This window comes from Micromesistius poutassou (genome assembly GCF_964030765.1).
Source record: "Micromesistius poutassou genome assembly, chromosome: 11".
Taxonomy (NCBI): Eukaryota; Metazoa; Chordata; class Actinopteri; order Gadiformes; family Gadidae; genus Micromesistius; species Micromesistius poutassou.
The window spans coordinates 18,964,010-18,989,289 of record NC_140281.1 but is presented as its reverse complement, the minus strand read 5'-3'; the positions used below and the strand labels follow the sequence as shown (position 1 = coordinate 18,989,289).

The window sequence follows — 25,280 nt, the reverse complement described above, 5'->3', positions numbered from 1 at the left end:
TACCATGCTTATACAACACCACAAAAGTAACACGTGCATTTCCTTATCTCAGTCACAATAGGTAGTTACTTTCTTTGTCTGAAAACAATATTTAATCTACAAAACACTTATCCTACCCTACAATACAACATCGTTAAAATCTGAAATGGTAAAATATATAATGGGTGTAATTGAAAGTACTCCCATTAAAACCATTGTTACTCGGTGACACTTGTGTGGTAAAAGCACACATTGTCCAAAACAAGCACATCAATTGGCAAGCTTGGTAATCCATCTTCTACCAAACCCATGTATGTTCAAATGTCCGAACCAATTTGACTGTTTTGCATGCAAGGATTCCCACCATGAATAGGACTACAGGTATCACCATTGGTAAGTAAAGCCATTCAAACAGAAAAGCCACAACATCAACAAAGCCTCCTGATTATTGGGGTAATGGTGGAGCATTGTATTGAATATATGTTTCTAGTGTGGTGGGTGAATAGTATGGAGCACATGCATGTAGCGATGTTGCACTGATGAACAAAGCTTCCACAAGTCTTGCAGCTGATGGTGACATGTTTTCACAATGTTGCATGGTCTTCTACCCACTGAGATTCATAAATGGACAAAATGCCTTTTAAATGGGGGACTTTATTAGGGCATTAATAATTACACAATGACAGTATCTATAGAACATCTATAGCTCAATACGACAACTTATATTTGCGTTCCAAGGTGCCAGCCTTTATCTGTTCCTCTCTCCGATCCTGGAAGAAAAAAACAAGATGATGGGGGGGTGGGGTTAGCACGGTTGCCTTGGAAACAAAATCGTATCACCCACACCCTTCTAGCCAGACGTTTTCTCAACAGCATGTTTTATGAATGAGGTGTTTTTCCACACACCCTTCCCCTTGTATCCAATTTGAGAGGAAGCTGAAGATGGCTGGCCCACTGACAATTGCACAAAAGGCTTGCTGACATTTAAGGGAAAAAAATATAGTATGAATCTCAACCCAGGGCTGTGAATAACAATTGGGTGGATGGCTATGCAAGCAGAATGAGGGAAAGGATGCACTCTTCTACAATGCATTGAAATTATACAAAGCCATCCCTATTATCTGAAATAATTGTATGAATAACCAAATGCCGGTATTTCAAAGTGTGCTAAATTCCTGTGTCAAGAGTAAATGCCAATTAGGACAGGGTTTTTCTTAGATATATTATGGACACAAATGATCACGCTTAATATTGTTACATATATTCATTGATATTTTTACAATTAATCCCAAATTACCGTCATAATTATTGGTGGGTTTACATGACGACAGCCATTGGTCATGGCAGTTCTTCGAGGTCAAAGAACCACTTTACCAGTCATCAGCACGCCCACAAACCAGCACACGTCACATAGAATCTGACCATTTTAACCGATTTGGGCTGAAGAAAATTCTAAAGAAAACATTTTAATTTCCCAATTAGGCATGTCATCTAAACATAGCCATTGAGACATGTTTCCACAACTTACATTTGTTTTGTAATGACTGATGAAAGATGGAGCAGTAGAGATGTTTAGGTTGTGCAGTGTAGTCAATAGTTTTAACAGAACAAAAAAATATGACTACAAACAAAACTAAAAAATAAACTGGTTGGAAGTTTTCCCCCACACGTTATTGGTGAAACGGATCTCCTGTATAAACTTAACCAATAGGTGTAAGGCAAGGAACATGAAAATATTAAGCTTCTGTCTGACTGATCAATCAATTTGTCAGTTACTTCCAGCAGTTTGAATAAACACAAACTGAAGTCATTAACAAATATTTCTGTGAGCTCAGCTCCCACCATAACAGACCTAGGAACGACAAAATGTTACCATCTCTGTGTTACATCATCCCACATCTAATGCATTAACAGTACACCGTGCATCTATACCAACATACCCTGTCTGTCTTGAAGACGTAGTAGAGGATGAAGAGGGGAGCGACTCCAAACAAAGCACCCAGCAGAGACGTCTTCTTTGTGGCTTTGAAGTGGTTGTAGGGGTTGGCTCGTGCATACACCCAGCGGTTCAGAGCAGGGTCTTCCTGTAGGGTCAAATAAAGTCATACTTGTCAATAGGGTTGTATCCGTTGTATGCATGTTTGCATCCATCCATTGTATCCAATAAGTAAATATATGACCAGAGCAAATGCTTATAAAATCAAGTAACTTATCTAGCTTGTTTATATGACAGGCAGATCATTCTTGGTTCACTGTTGTGTAAAGAGGTCAGTTGGAGTATTTTTAAGCAGGCGATTCTAAACGTCTGCTTAAGGTTACGAGCACATACTTTAATGACAGCGTTGACAATGACATTACAAGTAAGATAGTAAGACAACATGGCCATCAAGGTTGCTGGGCAAACACTTAACATCATGGCTATGACTTCTGAAAGGAGGGTGGTCAGAAAGCCATCAGGGAAGACATCATAGACATGTCACATCCCCTACACCAGGCATATGAGGAGTTGCCATCAGGTAGGAGGCTCAGGCTGCCCGCTTTCCAAACATATCGAGCCAGCAGGTCATTGATTCCGACTAGTATTGCACTGCTGAACAAGAACTTACCTGCAGGACAGCACTTTAAATAGCACCATGCACTTTCCCTCTCCCTGGACTGTCAAAAGTATGCACAACTACATTTTACCATCCTATTTATGATGTGTAGTGGGGTCTAGGTCTTCTGTCCTGGTGTTGTGTTGTGGGGGTTGAGGGTTAGAGTCTTCTGTATTGTCCATTTCTGTCAAATAAGTGTATCAGACGTACTGTATGGCGCAGAACAATTTTCCGCAAGGACAAATAAATATTCATCTACGTTTCAACACTCTGCATAAAGAAGTATGGTCAGTGTGGGCACAATGACTCCCAAGTTGCACTTTGATTGCAACTCATGCATTGGGTCAAAGCTAACCTCACTGTGACCGAGCCATGTCCGAATCAACCAGCATTCCAGACAGCGACTCAACAGTAAACGACAGGTTACGACTCTGAACGCCGACTGAGTATTCGGCTACGTTATCCTTTTAAATATATATTATATAGATTAGTTTAGTAGGGCTGGGTGCATGCTTAGATCCCGTTAGCCTCCCGGCGGCTAGCCGTAGCCCTCTGAAGGGGGCTCTGTCTGACTTTGCGGCGCAGGGTCACTCACGATCAGCTCCTTCCTGTGCGGGTTGTTGAGCTGCAGCTGGTACTGCCGCTTCAGGTTGGCCCGCAGCGCCGCCCTCTCCGCCTCGGCGCGCCGGTAGTCCGGCGACAGGTTGAAGTATTCGTTCGGATCTAAGGTTTTGGGCCGAGTGGCCAAGGGCGCCTCTCGGTAGTCCGCCATGATTGTTGTGTGTGTGTGTACGAGACGACGCGAACGCCAAATCTCGCGAGGACTCGACTTTGACAAGTCGAGAGCTTCCCGGTTTCCATAGCAACGCCAAGCCTTTCCTCTCGCCCCGTGTATACCGATCTAGTTAGTAGCAGCTTGGTAACGACTACTGACTTAAAAAATGACCACTTCCAGACAGCAAGGCAGCATCACAGGTTCGTTTCACCTCGGGTTCACAGAGCTGATCCCGGCCGAGAGTGATGAGACATTTCAGTACGAAGAGGTTATTGAGGAGGTGGGCAGCAGCAGTGTGACAGAGGAGGAGGAGGAGGAGGACCTGGAGGCCACGGTTCAGGCCGTCAATCAACGCTCAGATGTCACTCAAACAGCAGCTGCCACTCAACCAGCTCGAAATACAAACACAAGAGCGGGCGTGTGGCCCCCGCCGCCAGAAGCAGTGGACGACTATCTGCGCAACTTTCTCCTGAAGATGGGCATGACCAAGACGCTGGACTGTTTCCAGACCGAGTGGAACGAGATGTTGCAGAAGGGCCTGCTCAATACTGAGCTGGTGGGCGCGGTGGCAGACGTGTACACCCAGAACCACCGTCTGGACAGTGAGCTGACGAGCGCGCACAGGGAGAGGGACGAGTACAGGTCGATGGCCTCGTCCACGGCCGAGACGCTCACAGGCCTGCAGAAGGCCCGGGACTTCCACCGCATGCAACACAAGCGGGTCCTCCAGGAGAAGAACAGACTGATCGAAGACATGAAGAAGCTGAAGGTTCAGTGTGGCCGGTATGAGCCGGCGGTGAGGCAGATCAGTGAACGGTACCAGAGCGTGTTCCGACAGAAGATGCTGGTGAGCTTGGAGAGGGACAAGGCGTTGGCGCAGGTGCAGCGCCTCCAGGCGATGCTACACAATATGGAGCCATCTGAAGGGGGACAAAGCCTCAATCAGGACGCCAGGCAGGCCAGGTGTAAGACAAAACCCACTTCTAAGAAAACGCCCAAGCCCCCCGGCTCCGTTAAACACGTCGCCGGGGATTCAAAGTTCCCCGTAGGCAGGCGTGGGAACAACTGGCCGCTGAGCATGAAGGCGCTGCCCGTGGGCTCTGACGCTCCAAACAACGAGGCCAAAGCGGACGGTTTTCAGCTAAGAAGCACAATCAAGGTAACAACAACAACAACAACAACTACATTTAACGGAGTAATGAGTGGGATTGTCTAAAAAATTGTTTATTCAAAGACGCTTCGCAATGCATGACGCTTCATTCACTCTCCACTCCACCACGCAGGCACACAGCCGGCCAATCAGCTGCCTCGCACGCCACCCTTCCAAGTGCGCGGTGGCCTCCTCTAGCGACGACCGTCAGTGGAAGCTGTGGGGGCTGCCCGGCGGAGACCTGGGGGCCAGCGGCGTGGGTCATCACACCGACTGGCTGTCGGGGGTCAGCTTCCACCCGGATGAGACCAAGCTAGGGACCACCGGCGGGGACGCCAGCGTCCGCATCTGGGACCTGGCCGGGGGCCGGCTGGTCCTCAGCCTCCGGGGCCACTCTGGGGCCACCTGGCGCTGCTCCTTCCACGCCTGTGGAGACTTTGTGGCGTCCTGTTCGATGGACGCTACCGTCAAGGTCACACACACACACACACACACACACACACACACACACACACACACACACACACACACACACACACACACACACACACACACAGTCCAACAATACAGCCATTGACCATCATGAGTACACGTGTTTAGTATATCTTCAATATTTGTTTGTCTCTCGCCATTATCTCCATGCTAACCTGCTAACTCACAGAGCTAGCTGCTTACTCACGGCGTTAGCTGCTAACCACCTACCCCCACCCCCACCTATATATTTTTTCATAGGATAAGTCTGGGATTGTCGCCTCTGATTGGTTAGAATGGCTCTCCTCCGATTGGTTATGGTCAGGGTTAAGGTTTGGGTAAGGGTTAACCCTAACCCTAAACCTAACACGGTCTAAAGGAGAGCCCTTCTAACCAATCAGAGGCGAGAATCCCAGACTTATCCTACGAAAAAAAAAAAAGGCGGCAAGCCTCTCTGAAACGCCGGCCTTATGGGTGAGCGCGCCCCCCCCCCCCCCCTGCAGGTGTGGGACCTCCAGAGCGAGCGATGCCGCTCCACCCTGCGCGGCCACCGGGGCTCCGTCAACAGCGTGGAGTTCCTGGGCTCCAGCTGCCTGCTGTCGTCCTCCGCCGACAAGACCCTCCGCCTGTGGGACGCCAGGACCGCGCTGTGCTGCCAGACCGTCAGGGGCCACAGCAGCCCCCTCAACGCTGCCACCGTGTCCCCCTGCTCCTCCTCCTCCTCCTCCTCCTCCTCCTCCTCCTCGTCCATCATCGCGTCCTGCGACTCCTCGGGCGTGGTCATGCTGTGGGACGCGCGGAACCTGGCGGCGCCCTCCGTCGTCGTGGAGACGGGGCCCAGGCCTAGCAACCAGGTGGCCTTTGACCCCCGGGGGAGGCTGCTGGCGGTGGCCGGGGAGGACGGCGCGGCGAGGGTGATCGACCTGTCCGCCAATCAGGTGTCTGGGGTGCTTCGCCATGACGACGCGGTGCAGAGTGTTACCTTTGACCCCTCGGGGGCGTACCTGCTGTCGGGGGCCACTGACGGGCAGATTTACGTCTGGTCGTAAATGTTGCTGGAATGTGTGACGTGTTTTTCTTTGCCTGAGCGTTGCAATAAACCACATAGACCAAAAGAGGGCGCTCTTGTTCAGCATTGGTTTGACCGTAGCGCTTGGATTGCGATACCGCAGGCTCTGGTGAATAAGTTATCCTTTATTTATCCCTTTTTGGGGGAAATTCTTTCTCTGCTTTTGACCCATCTGGGAGCCGGTGAACACCCAGAGCAGTGGGCAGCCGCAGTGCAGCGCCCGGGGAGCAGGTGGGGGTTTCAGGTGCCTTGCTCAAGGGCACCTCATCCGTGGATGAGGACGTAGGAGAGTGTTGCACAACCACTCCCCCCATCCATATTTTTGCCTACCGGTCGGGATTCGAACCGGCCACCCTCCGGTTACCGGTCCAACTCTTTAACCAGTAGGCCACGGATGCCCCCGGATGAATACGCTGAAGACGTTGATGACATTGGACCCCTTCATCATCATCCTCGAACAACGCCGCAATGTTCTTCCGCCGAGTCGATTTCACTACAATTCCTCGGGAACCACAATGTCCAAGAATGTTTCCTGCTGCAGTGCTGCAGCAAACATCAACACCGTCACCGTCTTGCCCCCCCAAACTGCAGTCAGTCCTCGTCTCTGAGCTCTCCACCACCTGTGCTGATTACTGATTGTGTTCAGCTGTGTCCATGTTTCTAATTCCCTCCCCAAGGGTCGGGCCCTTCATGTGTTTCTGGGTTTGTTCCTGCTCCTGTTCTTCCCTCTCCCCGGTATAATCCTGTTACCCGCTGAGAGGATGGAGCTTTTGAATCTCACCACCACACCCTGACAAGCAGAGGATGTCTGACCTACTGCAGGTAGGCTCTGCTCTGCTGGTTATTTTTATAACTCGTGAGACCATCGAGTCCGTGTCTCACCCACATCCCATCTTCAGCCGAGCAAAGATTCACTGTGAATAAAACATGATTGGAGTCAACTTGGCCTCCTGTGCGACCGTTAAGTGGCCACCCAACCCCCCCTCTGCCAGGAGATGCGTACCCCCCCCCCCCCCTCCTTAGCATCAACCCATCTAGACATCCTCCTCTGTGTGTGTGTGTGTGTGTGTGTGTATACATACTCATCGGTAAACAGGTTTTTTCCTGAATGGTTTTAAACTTTCTTCTGTAGCACTGCAGCATATGCTGTATATATTATATATTATATATATATATATATATATATATGCTGTGTATATATATATATATATATATATATATATGCTGTATATATATATCTCCGGGCTGAGCTCTGTCTGGGCCAAAGCCACAACAAGGTTTATTAAACTTTCCTTTCTTCTCAACCCCGCGCTCGTCTTTGCTCTATCGCTCCTTCGTGACGTTTGATGTGACGCACTCGTTCAGACGCCATTGAAAGCCGGGTGCCCAGATAAGATGGGGATCGCACGATACATGCGGCAGAGCGAGAGAATCCAAATGTGGGGAAAACCTCCTTCAGCAGTCAGGTCAATCCCCTCAATTACCGTCTCGTCACGCTACTTGAATCCAGTTCAAATGTTTTTTTGTTTTTTTGCTTCTTCCCCCAAGGACTTATGCTCTTTGTATGCAAGCCCACACACACACACACACACACACACACACACACACACACACACACACACACACACACACACACACACACACACACACACACACACACACACACATACATTAGTGGTTGTACACCTAGTCACAACGAACCACAGCGATACAACCCTGATTTTAGTTTTACTATTGCCCCATTCCATCATATTTAATGGTCAACTACAACCAAAAAGACAGATCAGAGATCGCAAGTAAATTGGAAGATGGTGATTTTGAACGTGCTCAAGTGTGATACATGTGGTGCTTCATTCCATAGACCTTCACGTGGGGTACTCTCTCCACCGACTCTCTTAGGTAGGCCTACATAGTTTCGTCGATGACGACGTCTACGCGAACAATTTGTGTGAATAGTATGACCCAAGCCAAGGCATGTGATGCTGTTTCCCTTAAGCTGACCCACAAACCAACCTCATATCAGGTCACAGTTTCCCAAAGATGATGATGATGTTAAAGGAGGAGGGTGATGATGATGTTAAAGGATGATGATTATCTTAAAGGCTGGAACGTGCTGGCCAGGTGACCACTTTTTTACTATACCACATTAACTGCTATTACCTCACTTGTACTACGCCATGCAGTATTTTTTTCTCCTTTCCAGTATTCCTCCAGCTCATCCTGTTGGGCTCTTGTTAGACGTGCTGGTCTCTGTGTGTCACTCTGAAGCAGCCCTGGTTCATTGGGATAATGTACAAAGTACATAGTACAAATATCTGTGTTTTTTTCTTTTAAAGGACATATTATACCACGAGGTGTGAGTGTGATAAGCTGTTACAATTTGCCGCTTCTGACATCACAGGTGGGCGTGTCCACCTAGATGTATGACGGATAGATGAGCACCGTTTGCTACAGTCCACTGGGTAGGCTGGTAGATGGATCTATCCAGCACACGTCAGATGTCAGAAGCGGCACATTTTAAAAACGGCTTGTAACGGCTTATCACACTCACACCTCGTGGTGTAATATGTCCCCTTTAAAACAACACTTCGTCTCACTTTGTGTGAAAAATGGGATTTCTGAATCACCGATTCTCACTATCAAAGTGATGTGGTCTCACTCTGCAATTCTGCACACTTGTCACTCTCACCGGCCCCTTTGGTCCTTATTAAACCATGACTTACATCTTTTGAACGTAATGATGGAATGCATTACTGTACTGATGTGTAATCTGGTGCCATAGGCCACAGCCCCGGACATATATCACAGTGTCATTTCAAATGGCTGGCCGGACTCTCTTTACTGAGACATATTGTCGACAGGCGTCTAGCTCTCATTCCACCTGCCACGTTACTCAAATCTATTGCTCTGAGATGGATCCATCATGCCTGGAAGTATTAATAATAAGGGTGTTTTCATATAGTGGAGTACCGGTTTCAAACTCAGCAATATCTTTGGCTTTAGGTAGTAAGGGGATTTAGAATCCGGCCAAGGGCAGTGACTCGGCAGGAAATGTAAATGCAAATATTTGTTGATGGAATCACTTAAATTTGGTTTAGCTTTTTTAACCGAGTGTTCAGCCCTTAGTGTTCACCCTAGTCCAAGCAATGGAACGGCGTGAATAAAACCAATGTTTAAGTGGCCGTTAAAGATCATGGTTATTTATTGTCTGTCGATGTCTGGAAAAAACAGGGATTTCCATGTATAAACAAGTTGGCCATGGTAAAAACTTGAAATGTCTATGGATATTTCAACTTATAAAGCAATGTTAGGAATGAGCTGATATATAACACATATTACACATCTCGCACACTCCCTCACCTCTTTCTCGCCATCCCTCAGCTCTCTCTCTCTCTCTTGCTCTGTCTCTCTCTGTCTCTGTCTCTCTCTCTCTCGGTCTCTCGCTCTCTGTCTCTCGCTCTCTCTCTTTCTCGCTCTCCGTCTCTCTCTGTCTCTCTCTGTCTCTCTCTCTCTGTCTCTCTCTCTGTCTTGCTCTCTGTCTCTCTCTCTCCCCTCTCTCTGTCTCTCTCTGTGTCTCTGTCTCTGTGTGTCTCTCTGTGTCTCTCTCTCTGTCTCTGTCTCACTCTCTCTGTCCCTCTCTCTCTGTCTCTCTGTGTCTGTATCTCTCTCTGTCTCTCTCTGTCTCTCTCTCTGTCTCTCTCTCTGTCTCTCTCTCTCTGTCTCTCTCTCTCTCTCTCTGTCTCTCTCTGTCTCTCTCTCTGTCTCTCTCTCTCTCTCTGTCTCTATCTCTCGTGTCTCTTTCTCTCTCTGTCTCTCTCTCTGTCTCTCTCTGTGTGTGTCTCTCTCTCTCTGTCTCTGTCTCTCTCTCTGTCTCTCTCTCTCTGTCTCTCTCTCTCTCTCTGTGTCTCTCTCTGTCTCTCTCTCTGTCTCTCTCTCTCTCTCTGTCTCTATCTCTCGTGTCTCTTTCTCTCTCTGTCTCTCTCTCTGTCTCTCTCTGTCTCTCTCTGTGTGTGTCTCTCTCTCTCTGTCTCTATCTCTCGTGTCTCTTTCTCTCTGTGTAGCGCCCTGTCACAGAGGCATGACTGATGTGACAGGTGGGGACTGTTCCTGGGGGGCTTGGGATGCGAGGTGAGTGGAGCATGACAAGGCCTGGCCTGTGAGCTGATAGCGAGTGGCAGCAGGTGGGTGGGGGGGTGCCCGGGGGGGGGGGGGGGGGGGGGGCAGGCTGACCCTAGTCTTGGCAGGTGGATGGGGGGGTGGGGAGGGTCAAAGGCACAAGATGTAGACGGCCCCCTGACATGGTCGGCATGTCATCACCTCTCGGCGGGGAGAAATTTACTTGAATTTTCCTCACTCAATGGAGGATGAAGTACAGTGTTTGGAGGAGGACTTGTTGTTACATGTCAAGATTTGACTTTCAACTTGTTGGCATAACTGTTTGGTTAATTGTTTCATTGATTGGCTGTCGGACTGAAAACAAACACATAAAACAAAGCAGAGACCAAACTCCAGACCATGCCGGTATGATCTCATTTCTCTCTCCTATATGGTGTCCGTTGTGGTCATTAATTCAGACGTTGCATACTATTAGTATGCATAGTAAGGATCACCCTATGTAATAACTAATCCACAGAATATTTATGAGCATCTTAGAAGGCTGGAAGGTCTCTCTCCGTCATGCACCATTCCTGTAGAGCACCAGTTTATACTCAACGGTTGACCCAGCAGGCCACCTTCCGTGGAGGCATGACAAGCCCACAACGCATAACGAGACCGTTTAGATGGTGGGACTGCACTTTAAATAATAAATTGATTGATTGATAACAAGGCCGGCCTGTTATCTAATTAAACTGTACAAGCCTAGCCATGAGCTGGGCTCAAAGAATTGCTAATCAATGCAGCCTCCCAGGCAGATTGTGCATTAATATTTATACGACTTCAGCAGCAAAAAAGTTTGAAACTCCATTGTTTATTAATGAGGGGCAGTACTTTTTTTAATGGGCACATGTATACAATTGTCCCAGATCCTTGGCTGGGAAAAAACGGTTACTTTTTGTCCATTTACCAAAACCCAATCCTGTTCTTGGTATGGGGAGAGGTAGTGGAAATAATCTTTAGCAGCAATTACGTGCTTCAGGGAGAATCCAGGGTATGAATGAAAGGCAGTATTATCCCTTTGAGCATCAGTGCCTTAAAATCCGTGAAACGGCACTATGGTTCGTCATGGCTAGATGGCTTTGATGGTTGAATAAGTGAGGTATGAGTCATCCCTTTCTATATAGATTGCTGTGCTTCCTCACAAGAACCCCATTGCCTCCATCAAAGGCTCCCATTCCCCGCATAAGCTCCCAGTTTGAACGCTTATCAAGTAAAGAGATATGGATTTGGTATCCAAAGCGATTTTGGGGTGTTTTTCATTGAAATGTTGTCCTGCCATCTTGACTTCCCAAAGATGAGCTTCTAAGCACTAAATAGGAAAGGGATGTGAAACACACACACATTGGTGAAAATCCTCAGACGAATGATAAAAAAGGGCTTCATTTAGGTCTAAATAGTGTCATTACATTCGTGCTTCTGGATATTCCCACAAAATTGAGCACTTTGCGGGCAGAAGTCTCCGGCAGCTGCAGAACCCGTCAAACTCCTGTTTCCAAACCATACTGTAAGTTTCTGAATGGGTGCTAAATGGATTCAACGTGAGTGAGGATGTTTAAATGCAGGTTTGCCTTCTGAAACAGATGGTCTGGACCGCACTTGCAAATCTTTTCCACTCCAGTAGCTTATGTGTGCCCTTGGCTGATGAATGTAAATATATTAACAGACTCTGTTCCTGCTTTGCCTGCCAACTGGACTTCACAACCTGTAGCGCTCACCAGCCCTCTGCTATTTCTACACCCAGCAGTATTCGTTTTAGGAACCATGTGTTGTGGCACATTAGCAGACTCTTTTTGTGTGGTGGTAAATGGAAATGTGTCTTGACATGTTATCCAATGTTAAAAATACATGAGATGAAGCAGAGCAAATTAGTTCGAAATGTGAACTGTTGAACCACATACTCCACTGGCGTGACTTTAACTTTATTGAAAATTGTGGTATAAAAACACCTAAATATGCATTTAAAAAAATAGTTCAGTGATTCAATATATTTAAACAAAATAGCTGACCCCAAGAAATGTAAGACATGTTGAATAACATGCAAGTATATATTAGACACTTGAAGCAATATACATATATATATATAAAGTATTATAAGGTTTCCAGACTGTCTTATAAAAGTTAGCTAGCAAGCAGTGGAAACATTAAAGCTTGCCGTACGCAGCAGGACCGTGTCAAACAATATGCTGTTGCATTTTCCTTTCGTTTCTTTAGCCTTTAAACTATTGTCAGAATTTCACGCCGACATTCATTGTAGTGTGGCGTGTGGTTGTTGTTAAATATTTTCAACATAAAAGCGTTGTCAGGATCAAATAGGATGCCGTCGCTATCAGGCTCCCTGCCGTTGCCGCTCTATTCTGTCACACTGTCAGTCTGTCCTTCAGCCTGTGGGTCGCCCTGGAGAGAGTAAGAAACACGAGGAGAAAACAAGAAAAAAAATCAATGGCAATCATTACATCACTTGTGCCTTGTGCTTTTGCTATTGATTGAGTGTCAATAGACTTTGCCAAATGAGAAATATGCATTAAGTGTAGGTATGTTCAAGAAGAACATGAATAACTCCTAGTAAAATGGAATAGTTTGAAGCAAAAATGGTGAAAGGGGAGGTAACTCTTGTCCTAACTGTCCTAACCAGAAGATGTGAATCACCAGGACAGAGTACAACGGCCTGATTTACAGGAGATGTGAACTCACCAGGACAGAGTAGGCCCCGGACCTGCCGGACTTCCCTCTCTTCGGCGGGTCGGTCTTCACTTGTCTCCGGGCCCTGCTTATCTGAAGAGCGACCGAACACACAAAGCGTTTGGTGAGTTCACCGTCCACGCAGCGCACGTCCTGCAGGCCCTCCCACGACAAGTGTGTTCTGTTTTCTACTGAACTGTCAAAGGGCGTTTCAAGGCCACGACCAGCAGCGCTGTGTTGTAAACAACTCCTGGCAAAGGGTGTGCTGGACCTGATCAAATAAAACACACGCACGCACGCACGCACGCATGCACGCACGCACGCACACACACACAAAACACACAACACACCACTACCTCGGCTACCCTGCCCCAGCTGTTCCCCCTGCGCTGGCAGTTGCCATGGAGACCCACCTGGAGGGGAGCGGAGGGGTTGTTGTTGATGATGAGGGAGAAGGAGCCCACGCGGGGCTTCCTCTTGCCTTTCTTCCCGCTCGTGGGCACGGGGAGGTGCCTCCTGGCCCGCTCCGCCTGAAACCGGACCCACAGCACAGCGGCAACGTCAGTCCCCCCCGTCTCACACACACACACACACACACACACACACACACACACACACACACACACACACACACACACACACACACACAGGACTTCTAGGGTAACCTGGAAGCGCTACAGGTACACTGGTTTAATCGCTGGTTTACCATTGAGGGCTTGAACCCCCAACCTTTTCGGCTGGCAGTCAAACACCTTCACCAGCCTGGCTAGACCAGCCTGCCGCTGTTGACTGTGGAATAAGCCCTTGTTTAAAGGGGACATGTCATACCACCAGGCGTGAGTGTGGTTAGTCGTTTCAAGCCGTTTGGAAAATGTGCCGCTTCTGACATCACAGGTGGGCGTGTCCACCTGTTAGATGTGTGCTGGATAGATCAGTCTACCAGCCTACCCAGTGGACTGTAGCAAACGTTGCTCATCTACCCGTCACACATCTCGGTGGACACGCCCAATAGTGATGTCAGAAGTGACACATTTTCAAAACGGCTTGTAACGGCTAATCACACTCACACCTGGTGGCGTGTCATGGGACCTTTAAGTCCTTGTCCCAAATATCTTGTTTATTCACCCGAGATGTGGATGCACAGAGACTCATGCACAGAAATACACACGTACACACGCATGCACATGTACACAGGTGGTTACTGCGCCACTTTGGGAAGGGGTTCCCTCACTGCGTGATATCTGAATCCCACCTGGGGCCTGGGGGTGGGACACGACCCCAACCCCCATTCCGGGGGGGCTCACCTGTATGAGTGTGTTGGGGAAGCCCTTGGCGGTGACGGCCCCGGGCTGAGCGGCCGGGCTCAGGTGGTGGGGGCCCCGCCGTGCCTCGTGGTCCTTCTGCCGTCGCATCACGCCCTGCCGGACGGAAGGGTTCACCAATCGGACACACACCGCAGCTCTCAAGGAGCTCCTCACTTTTTCTATAGCTGTGTTCGAAACCGTTCCCCATCGCGGATATAGTGCACTATATAGGGCGCTCGCCATTTTGTAGTGCTGTTCGAATTCTCAGCGGTTATTGTCATTCACTGTATAGTGGACAATAAAATACCCCAAATTTGCGTGAACATACGATGTTCCCTCCCACATGTTACTCCCGTATACCACAATGCAATGCGGGCGCATTTACTGACGCAAATGACGTTTAGAAATGTTCAGCGTAGTGTCCGAATTCTCGTTTGTTCGTACCCTAGTTCACTATATCATAAACACTCTATAGGGAACGGTTACGCCTTTAAAAACAAACATTATGCATCTAGCTCGTGTTTTATGGTTTTTAAACTGGCCTTGGCAAGCTTTAGCAACCCTTCTGCCTTTATTTATTTTTTGCCTTTTTTATCGCCGTGATATGTTCTGCTTCTGTCGTGTCTGTTCTGCCATTCTGTGGTGTCATTTCATGTTGTGTCATGTTGTGTTGCTTCATGCTGTGTTGTGTCTGTGGCGTTGGGTTGTGTGACAGTGTTTATGACGTGGGGTTTTTGTGCAGCTCGGTGTCTTATGCTGCAGACGTCGTCTCTCTCTCCCTGTGGTATTTGATACATGTGATGCCATTGCCATGTTGTATCATATTGTGTCGTGACACATTATGTCATTTTGTGTCCTATTATAACATGGGCTGGTGTGTTTCTATGGCGGTCCATGCTGCAATGGTATCTTCTGTGTGTCTTGTATTGTGCTGTGATCTAATGCCAGCTCTGGGGACGTTATTATTGCGGTTGTGGGCTCGGATGCTTCCTACACTGGGCCATCGATCCATACTCAAACAGAAGGCTCCCATCGATCGGCCTTCCCTAATGAATGAGCGGCCTTGTGTTTCTAAATGAGACCCGGATAGTAAAAATGTATTAAAGGACTTCAGTGAGATTCAGTCAGTCTTTTTAAAGTTATGTAACAGGCAGTAGAAGTGTACATATGGAAGGGATAATGTATAGAACGCCGGTCGTTGTCGGAGGGGAAATAAGGGGCTAATTTTCGATAATGACCGGCGACCGGCGTTCGTGTCTATTTTTACAATTAATTTGTTACCATTCGTAGTGTTGATCAGCAGAGAAATAGTCCGCCAAAGACGTTGATGTTGCTTAGCAACCGAATACGCTGGGGTTGATTACCGGAAGTTACCGGACTACTTGCGGAGTGATACGAAAGGCAAAAAATCCACTTTCCTTGACAGCGCTGAATTATGCTTAGCAACTATCATGCAATTATCCCAAAAAAAAAATTGACCGCTGAACGTTGGGAAGGCCGATGCAAGTGAACGGAGCGTTCCACAGCATTGAGAAGAGGTGTGTAATAATGGAGAACTATTATCCTGTCCTCCTGTCAGGTGAAAACACGCTTTTATTCTCTGTTTCTGTTGAAGGGGCCTCTTTTGTTTGTGAGGTGTCGGAGCGCTGTAATGGCGGCCCCCGCGTTGCTCATCTCCACAACGCATTTTGTTTTGACGTTTTCTTTTCCTTTTTTTTGCCCCCTAAAATGTTGCAGTCTTTTCCATGAGGTAGCATTCAGAACGTGATGTCATGGGGAAAACAGGACCGGACTTGAGAGCTGTTGACGCCCCTACTGTCCGGGATTTACTGTAATGGCCTCAGGTAATCCCTGTTAGCTTTGGCCGCCTATGATGCACAAGGACTTTTACTGCACCCTTCATTATCTGCTGCAATATTTATTAAGCTCTCTCTCTCTCTGTCTCTCTCTCCTGTGAGTACCTCGATGGCGATCGAAGGCAGCGCATCGATGATGAAATCACGAGTAAATATCACTGTTGAGTGTAGGACTGCGTGGATTTCGCTTTTGATCAATAAAAACGTTGCCCAATTAGGGATCTGTCGTTTACATTATGCGGTTGTGGCTCATGCTGAGAAGCACCAAAGAAAGGCATTCCTCTTTCTGTCTGGAATTGTTTGTCCTTTTACCGACCTACTTATTCCACCCCCTCCCCAGATCCCAGCTCATTGTGGCGATGGGGAGAATTATAAACAGCTGTTTGAACTTCTAAATTAACTCGATGTGGTTCTCTTACGACCAATCTGGGAGTGATCCAAGTCTGAAGGCCCGCCTCCCTCTAAGATGTGCCCCCCCTTCCCCCCTCCCCCCCCCCCCGCGCACACAGCTTGGCACACTGAGTTGACTGATCACTGCCCTTGTACAGGACAGGGGATTATTGATGGCACCATACCAGTGAGTGTCTCTCGGCGCCAGATAACAGCCGGGGTCTCTGTTGCTCCGTATGATCTGTATACTGGAGAGGGAGAAAAGGTCAAAGGTCAGCATGACTTCTCCAAACAAAACAGTTGACATTGCATCATCGCACAGCACAGCTCAGTCATTTGAAATGAGGGCTGTCACGTTATAACGATCACATCATCATCAATGTTCTCCAATGTTCGCACCATATTCTCTTATAGCGAACCAAGTGGTGAATGAACCTAAATGCTGCACGAAAGTGTGCCAAGAATAATGCTCCAGGTTTTCATTTAGGATGTGGATTCATTCATAAGTCTGCCCGTGTTCGGCGTTCCCACTCCCAGACATGCTGAGCTCATTCCTATGGGCACCGCACACTAAAGATCACAATGAATGATTCACACTTTGCAGACCGTTCATGAACTCTATTTATGCGGTCCGAGGAGAGCGGCATTGATTTCGTTGGTGTGTTCACTTGCTTGATAATGCTCTAGTTTAGTTTTGCATTCATTATTCTAATACACTCAAAAATACCTCATCAAAACTTTCAACATGCGGCCTGTCTTGTTTTTCTGCTGTTGCAGGCGTTGTGTGTTGGCAGGTCCCATACATTTCTATTCTTCATGTCTTCTGTGCCAATAGGTGGCCAGTGACCAGTGACAGGTATACAGCTAGCCAAGGATTCAACTTAACCAACCGTCTTGAGAATCAGTTTGTTCCCACCGTGGCGGAGACGTTTATAATCATGTGTACGGAAATTAAATAAAAACGGGAAAGACATGTGTGGAATGAAGCCACACAAAGTCCATTTATAAACTGCCTCAGTGGCAGAACTCCCTCTAACCCCACCCGTTTAGAACGGCTGAGTGAAAACCCTTCCAGCCCTTCCACCCTTCGCCCCCTTCCAGCTGTTGAATCCCTTTTTTTTTTAATGTCCCATATGAGGATGATTACTTTGGACGGAGCAAAACACGTGGGACGGTCTACAGGAAACAAAAAAAAAACGACAACCCAAAAAGATGTTAACCGCCAGTCTGAGCCATGACAGCGCGCCGTCCACATGAAAAGCCTCGGGTTCCAGGGAGGAAAGGGGGGGCGTGCTCTCTCTGGCCGGGTGACATGACGGCTGGGGCAGCGACGCTGCAGTGCGTTTAGTCTCTGGGGTAATAGCATGTGTCTGCTTAAGGTGGTGTTTTGCTGCGCCCTGCCGCTAACCTGCACGGCTCCCCACCACAATTGTCGTCACAGAATACTCTTCCTCCCAGGGAGAGTCATGGCAGGTTTAGGTTTAGGTTGTGTCTGCGCGGCAGCAGAGTCACGATAGGGCGAGGGCCGCGTGCATGTACGGCGGCGGGCCCCGTCGACGGTGAATCACCGAGAACCACAGAGGGAGAGGGCTGGGATGGCTCACTGTCTTTGTCTGTGTGTGTCTGTGTGTGTGTGTGTGTCTACGTGTGGGGGTGGGGGTGTGAACTCTGTTACACATAGCTTGTTCAGTCCACTTGAATATCTGTCATGTACTTTACTCACTAAAAAAAACTGGGGGAATTGTCGTACACTATGATGGTATGTTAGGTATTATGTATGGAATGGGAAGGTATTGCGGACCACTCAAGGTTTGTTTGGCAGAAGCTGGCCCCGGTCAAAGATCTTGTTCAGCTGAGGATTCCTCAGCAGAGGTATGATGTGTCTTTCTCTCTTTTTCTCTGTCACATTGCAAGTGGTCTGGCGTGATTCACCACCCGGAGAAACTGAGGTTTCTGTAACCATAGGTCATGTTTCACCGGGTTGCTGCAGTTTCTACCTGTCCTGTTCTGTCTGCTGTGACACCGGGAGTTCCCATCTGGAACGTGATTGTCTAGCTTTCCTCCAAAACACGGAGCAGACGCCCGATAAGTCGGCACACCGTGTCCTAGTCCTCCTCTCACACCGTCGCCACCGCAGCCACACACTGAATGAATAACGGGGCGTACGCGCCTCAACGCTGTCTTCTAAGGTGCACCTCTTACCTGTTCGTCCGCGTCGTTGGTCGCCAGGCCCCGGACGCAGCCCCTGCCCGGCGGGCAGTGGAGGGTCTGGGAGAGAACGCCCGCCTGCAGCAGACTGAGGAGCACGCAAATCCACACGCACAGTCCCATAGTGAGGAGGAGGAGGAGGAGGAGGAGGAGGGCAAAGATCCCAGGGTGTCGCGGCGATGCTCCCAGCGCCTCCGGGTGCCCTGCTTTATACTCTCGCTTTCTGTCCGCCTCCCCCGTCTCTCTCTCTCTCTCTCTCTCTCTCTCTCTCTCTCTCTCTCTCTCTCTCTCTCTCTCTCTCTCTCTCTCTCTCTCTCTCTCTCTCTCTCTCTCTCTCTCTCTCTCTCTCTCTCTCGACTAATAGGGACCAGATGAGGGAAACGGCAGGGCACGCCAGCTCTGCACGCAGACAAACAGCTCCACCGCAAGCCCGCGCTGTGCGCCAGTCTGTGGCCTGTGGTCCCGCAGAAACATGTCAGACATCTGAAGTGGGGGGGGGGGGGGGGGGGGGGGGGGGGGGGGGGTGCGAGGGGATTAAACCCGCCCCCCTCCCAACCCCTGCCGGCCAACCAGCATGCGGTATGGAAGGCAGTTTTCCACTCATGCCAGCATTGTGGCTCCTGTCAGATTGGTGTGTGTGTGTGTGTGTGTGTGTGTGTGTGTGTGTGTGTGTGTGTGTGTGTGTGTGTGTGTGTGTGTGTGTGTGTGTGTGTGTGTGTGTGTGTGTGTGTGTGTGTGTGTGTGTGTGGATAGGTACGGAATGTTCCATCTGTGTGGACAAACCAGGGTCCGGCGGCTGCGTTTGTATAATCTCCCCGGCCGTATATGGGCCGTGCCGGGCACAGGCCCTTTGTAGACGGAACTGCCACTTTGTGCTGTGTCACGTCAACGTGTGTGTGTGTACACACACACACACACACACACACACACACACACACACACACACACACACACACACACACACACACACACACACACATGATTACACCTCAGCGCAGCTCTGAAAGCAAACACCTTTGAGTAAACTTCTCGAAATGACATGTCATTTCTGTTCCCGGGCCCGTGGTAGAATACACACACCGGCCGTCCCAAACTGGCCATCCCAAACCGGCCATCCCAAAATGGCCCAGCACTCACCTTAAGAGTCACGACATCACCCAGTTGGTATTTGCGGGTATTTGCTCTGAAAGCAAGAATCCACCCTTCGAGAAAAAGTTAACTTTGTGTCTCCTCTCTTTTTAAAAGTCTATTTTTCACCGTCTTTTGAAGTGCTGTTGTGTTTGCATTTCGGTCGTCGGTGGATTCAGATCCATGTGGCGGAGAGGCATTCCTGTGTTTGGCCTGGAAGGCATAACAGACCGATCTCCTGAGGGGTGGGGGGGGGAGGGGGGGGGGGGGGCGGCGGGGGGCGGCGGTCCCGGTGGATGAATGGGAAGCCTGTGTGAAGACGGATCAGAAGACGGAAAGATTGGGTGAGTGGGAGACGTGAGGAAGACGAGGGAGAAGTAAAGAAAACAGTGTCTTTGAAGCCCGGGGGCCCCTGGCTCTGCACAGAGAACCCGTCTCCCGGTACGACTTTAAACCATGAGCCGCGTTGAGCGAGTCAATATTTCTCTTTTAGATCGCGGCTCGCGTTCCCCTGGTCGAGGAGAAGCGCCCCCCCCCCCCCCCCCAGCGTGCTCCCAGGGCCGCTGAACACACCGGGTTTGAAGCGGTCTCCTTACTACAATAGACTTTGTGACTCACAAATTCAACAGAAGGAGTAAATCATGGTCGTTCACCCTATGGTGGTCGGAGGAAACCCCACCCTTTGACGGAGGTCTGGGTGGATGCTCCCACCCTCGTACGGTGGAGGGAATGCGTGGAGCAGGAGTCACAGGAGAGAGAAGGCTGTTCTGTGGAACGATGAACAGTGTTGTTGAATCACCCCATCATGCGCATCGCTTGTCCGGGAAACTCCAGAGTGGGAAGCTCGGATAAAATACGCTGCTGTGTTTGGCCAGAATATTTCACTCAAACAAAGCGATTTTATCCTCTTGGTTCCTGTCTTTGTCTGTGTGTCTGGTTTTGTTCAGAGTTCGACTTAGGATGACCCACTTCAATGTCATGTATAATGGGGGGGATATTTCAACATCAATAACAACCCCGGGGAGAACCGTAACCGCCCGAACCCGCACCCCAGCTCAAAGCAAATTCTTTCTAATACTGCAATCGTCTGCTGAAGCCACAAGTGTTACCACACATATTGTGAGTACTACTAGGTAATGGAGACATGTTATGTGCTATTGTGGCGTCGGTCTGCAACAGACAAAGGGGTGCTTCATTGCTTATTTTGTCTCTTGTGTTTTAAAGTGGAAATCTTGAAGATGCTCATGTAAATACATTGAGGCCCACTGGCCTCTGGCCCACTGATTATAGCATTTGCATTTGCTGTTGTATCAATGTTGGGAACTGGGTTAGTCTCTTCTTATCTCCTCTTCAGTTTCTATGCGATCAACACCGAAGTCGGGGATCTATCAGTGCACGTCTTTTACCATTGTACACTTTATATTATTATTGAATAAAGGACGTCAATGGGCCAATTCAATCAACCACTCGAAACCTGAACACATGGGAGTTATCGAATTAAATTCATATGTGTAAACCTGCCACTGTAACCACAGGGGGCGCTATAACTCACGAGCAAACCTAAACGGCCACGCCGTTTCTGAACCTTGGTATCTGGGCCTTGACTGCTCTAACCTTTTTTCACCAAGGACCCATAAGGTCCGTCTGGATTTAGCTGTACCTCGAAAGTGTTGGAAAACAAAAAACTGACCCGTTAACCGAAATGGCACCAATTTGGTACCATAGTCCTCAATCACCTTAAGGAATTTCCTTATTTTTTTGGCCGAGTTATGCGCAAATACGATTATGCAAATTAGATGGCATTATTCGATCATTCACAATTCACAATTCGGCTTCAGAGCAGCCTAGGGATCTATGACATCCACCCATGACATCTTCAGGGAAAAAACACTAACTTCCACACTAACAACCACTCCGACGGTGAACAACTCAGTTGTCAAAGTCTGTCAGCCGGTCTCCAAAAAGTACAAATAACACTTTGACAACAGGGGGCGCTACAACTCACAGTCAAAGCCCCGTCATTCAAGTCTGCTTCAAAGTGGCCCAGAGACTTGACACATGGCATGCTCGCAGATTAGCCTTGCTTGCATTAGCATGTTGGCATGCTCACATGGAATATGGCGCATACGACGAATTGGCTCATGCAACCACACACATTTTCTTCAGAAAGTGCACATGGCGACATGTCTAGTTCTTTACACATTTAACTCCATGTGTCCATGTTGATGACAATCATGAATTTATGCATTCACACCAATGATTAATAATCAATTTGGATTGGATTAAGAGAGGGAGGGGAGAAGGGAGAGAGTGTGATAGAGGTAGAGAGAACGAGCAGGTTGGCTGAATCGTAGTGCATTAGAGAAAACCGGGGATGGTGCAGGTAATCTTTCCATCCACAATACTGGTTATGGGGCTTTCGAGTTTATAAGAAATGTATTTAAATTATGGGTATTTTGGATTTGTTTTGTATTTTGGAATAGAAATGCACACATTTTCGAAGCTGACTTCACGAATGACTCATTTATAATTTGAGCGTATTCGGCTGAACTCCACGCAGCCATTCAAGCAATCGTTCTTGTTCTTGTAGCCTATAAATAATCTAATGTCAGGGTAAGGATTCTTATGCTAAACACTGAAATGGGTCTTGTTTGTGTTCGTGTGTGTGTGTGTGTGTGTGTGTGTGTGTGTGTGAGAGAGAGAGTGTGAATAGAGCTTATTCAGTCAAGTATGCATGTGTTCATAGTGCACATTTGTATGAATATTTCTATGTACAGATTGTGTATTCCTAAAAAATATTGGAACATATGTACATATATATATATACGTACATATGTAGGCTACGTATGTATGTATATAGCCGTTGTCATAGAAGCAACCCTTATCATAATCATCTTCTGGTAACGATAATGACGAGGAATGTTAGTATTACTCACAATAACAACCATATAAATGGATGGACAAGGTTTGCCGTGCAGGCTGGGGTAGATTAAAAGCCCAATGTTAAGACAATGCAATGGAAAGCTTCTCTCCCCACTTTAGCGCCCAAAGAGAACGCTTTTGGTAACGACTTGTTGGAGTGTGTGAGAGAACGAGCGACACAGGCATGTTGACTTCCAAACCTCTCAGGTGGACAGAAGTGACAGAGGAGACAAGGCACAAGGGGCAGCAGAAGGTTGCAAGCTGCAATCGCTTTGTCATCAAATGGGGAGACATTTGAATTCTCCTTTTAATCCTCGACTTATTTAGCATCGAACGTGCTTGAACTTGGCGAGCAGCCATTTAGATTCAAGCTGAATCTTAAACGTATCATCATCAATTATGTCCACTGATAATGTTACTGGTGTTATTCCCAGAATGAAGAGCTTTCAATGGTCTTAAGGCCTGTGCATATTCACAGCAAACACACAGTCTTGAATTTGAATTATACAAACGGAATGATGACGTGCACCCCCAGATACAGCTATTTTAAGATTTGACGGCTACAAAAAATCTATAAAAACGTAAACATAATTTCATAACCTATTCTGGAAGACTATTACCCATACCACAGGGTATCTTACGTCATGATCTACACAGCTGATGCAGTGACTGTAAAATCAATAAGTCACACTATCAAACTATTATACATGCATACATGCATACATACATGTATGGGCGGCATGTTGCTCTGGAGGTAGAGCGGGTTGGCTGGTAACCCGAATGTTGTTTGTTCGATCCCTGGCTCCTCCTAGCTGAGTGTCGAGGTGTCCCTGAGCGAGACACCTCACCTCTGTCGATGTGCAAAAGTATGCCTGAATGGGTGAATGTTAGGCAATATTGTAGCGCTTTCAGTGGCCACTGGTTAGAAAAGCGTTACAGACAGACAGACAGACAGACAGACGTGTGTAGGGTATACACATGTATACACATGCTATTTCGTCCCTTGTTCTGAGTAACCATTCAGACGGTCACATCAGCGAGTGTCAGAGTGTGGCCGTCGAGAGAGAGCGAGAGACAACAGCAGAGCACAGCGAGGGTCACAGCCTCTCCCAGTCTCTCGTTTATTACACGGCCCCTCTTCCTGTCCCCGTTGCCATAGCAGCAAGGAGTCGGATGCAAACAATGCCGTCGAGCGTTGAAGCGTTAGTCGAGAGGAAAGGGAGCCGGGATTGTCTCCTTGGATGGAGGGTACTGTGTGTGTGTGTGTGTGTGTGTGTGTGTGTGTGTGTGTGTGTGTGTGTGTGTGTGTGTGTGTGTGTGTGTGTGTGTGTGTGTGTGTGTGTGTGTGTGTGTGTGTGTGTGTGTGTGTGTGTGTGTGTGTGTGTGTTTGGGAGCGGGTACGGCTGCACTGATCAATGCCGCACAGTCACAGACTCTCTCAAGAACGCGCCTTCTGAAATAAAAACCCTTTTTCGAAAAACACTCGCGCTCCATTCATAACATGACACAGAATGCAATACAGGCCAATACAATGCATTTGTCTGTCTGTGTCTGTCACTGTATTTTTGGTGCATTTCTTATTTCCATCAATCAAATACAGCCGGTAGATTTGATGAGTCCTGATGAAAGGAGTGGACGTGTGTATGCCTAGTGCCTCTGCGGCCCGCCTTGTCTTATCCTGGTCATCATGAGGCTAACAGCGGTGTTTCCTGCAGTGTTTTCATCGCATTTGCAGCCCCACACTGTCCTTTACGTTCAACGTCAAACTGACGTTCCCGTACATTTATCAATAGGAACACCGTGTCCCTTCCCATCCCCCCATGATTTATCGCCACAGGGCTTAACACTCATAGACAGGTCACATGCTATAGCCCAGAGTGGAAAGATAATGTTGTTTTAATTGCAGAAAAGGTGTCTGTAGACTGTACTAGACATCTTCTACCATTACAAACCATCATCATTTCAACACTGTAATTTACTTAAACCGCATTAGTGAGTTTACTTAGAATCATTTAATCCGATCTCTAATTAGCAAGTGTGTACCGGTGTGCAGCTCATACAATCATACTCATTAATCCAGCTACATCCCAGGGATTCATGCTAATCTGTTGTATTTTATATCCCATGTATCTTAATAGAAGTGCTGTGTATAATCATACATATTTAATATTTAATTTCATCCGTTCAGCTTGAAACTATTAGCGAGTGGTAGCTTTGTTGGCGGTTGGATGAGAAGGGGGCCATCGTTCAAACGTTGTGCCGATCCATATCCCCGATGAGAAAAGAATCCAAACAGAATAGCTGCTGGAACGGGCCGGCGACTACTGGCACGAGAACCGGGCGGTGGAGTGCTTGTCAAATGAACTCTCGCTCTCCCAGATCTGTGAAATGCTGAATACGGGCCGTTGCTCTGGAGGGAGTCTGGAGGGGCGGGAGACGCTGCCATTGCCGGCACATATTGTGGTTCCTCAGCGCTGGAACAGGAATTATTATCCAATATTATTAAGGGCCCCATGTTTAATTAAGTGCCATATGATGTATTGGTCAGTGTGGCCAAGGAAATATCTTTTTAATGGGTCACATAAGATTCTATTTGG

At 48.0% G+C, this 25,280-nt stretch overlaps 3 protein-coding genes across 3 annotated transcripts; 1 reads left to right on the top strand and 2 right to left on the bottom strand.

The window, feature by feature from the left end:
- Positions 1 to 613: 613 nt before the first annotated feature.
- ndufb4 (NADH:ubiquinone oxidoreductase subunit B4) lies at positions 614 to 3,361 on the bottom strand. Its single transcript, XM_084475438.1, has 3 exons — positions 3,169 to 3,361; positions 1,920 to 2,063; positions 614 to 749 (listed from the first exon to the last, which is right to left on the bottom strand). Exons 1-3 carry the CDS (start codon positions 3,343 to 3,345, stop codon positions 687 to 689), a joined length of 384 nt encoding a protein of 127 aa, XP_084331564.1. The 5' UTR covers positions 3,346 to 3,361; the 3' UTR covers positions 614 to 686.
- Positions 3,362 to 3,514: 153 nt separating this feature from the next.
- Positions 3,515 to 6,018, top strand: spag16 (sperm associated antigen 16; the record flags this gene model as incomplete). The annotated part of the gene is made up of 3 exons (XM_084475225.1): positions 3,515 to 4,507; positions 4,632 to 4,970; positions 5,473 to 6,018. 3 exons carry the CDS (start codon positions 3,515 to 3,517, stop codon positions 6,016 to 6,018), a joined length of 1,878 nt encoding a protein of 625 aa, XP_084331351.1.
- A 6,352-nt stretch (positions 6,019 to 12,370) lies between these two features.
- LOC311355302 (uncharacterized protein) lies at positions 12,371 to 18,756 on the bottom strand (the record flags this gene model as incomplete). Its single annotated transcript, XM_084475060.1, has 6 exons — positions 12,371 to 12,590; positions 12,888 to 12,968; positions 13,289 to 13,405; positions 14,180 to 14,293; positions 16,611 to 16,673; positions 18,628 to 18,756. The coding sequence occupies 6 exons, from the start codon at positions 18,754 to 18,756 to the stop codon at positions 12,546 to 12,548; spliced, it is 549 nt and encodes a 182-aa protein (XP_084331186.1). The 3' UTR covers positions 12,371 to 12,545.
- Between the last annotated feature and the right edge of the window lie 6,524 nt (positions 18,757 to 25,280).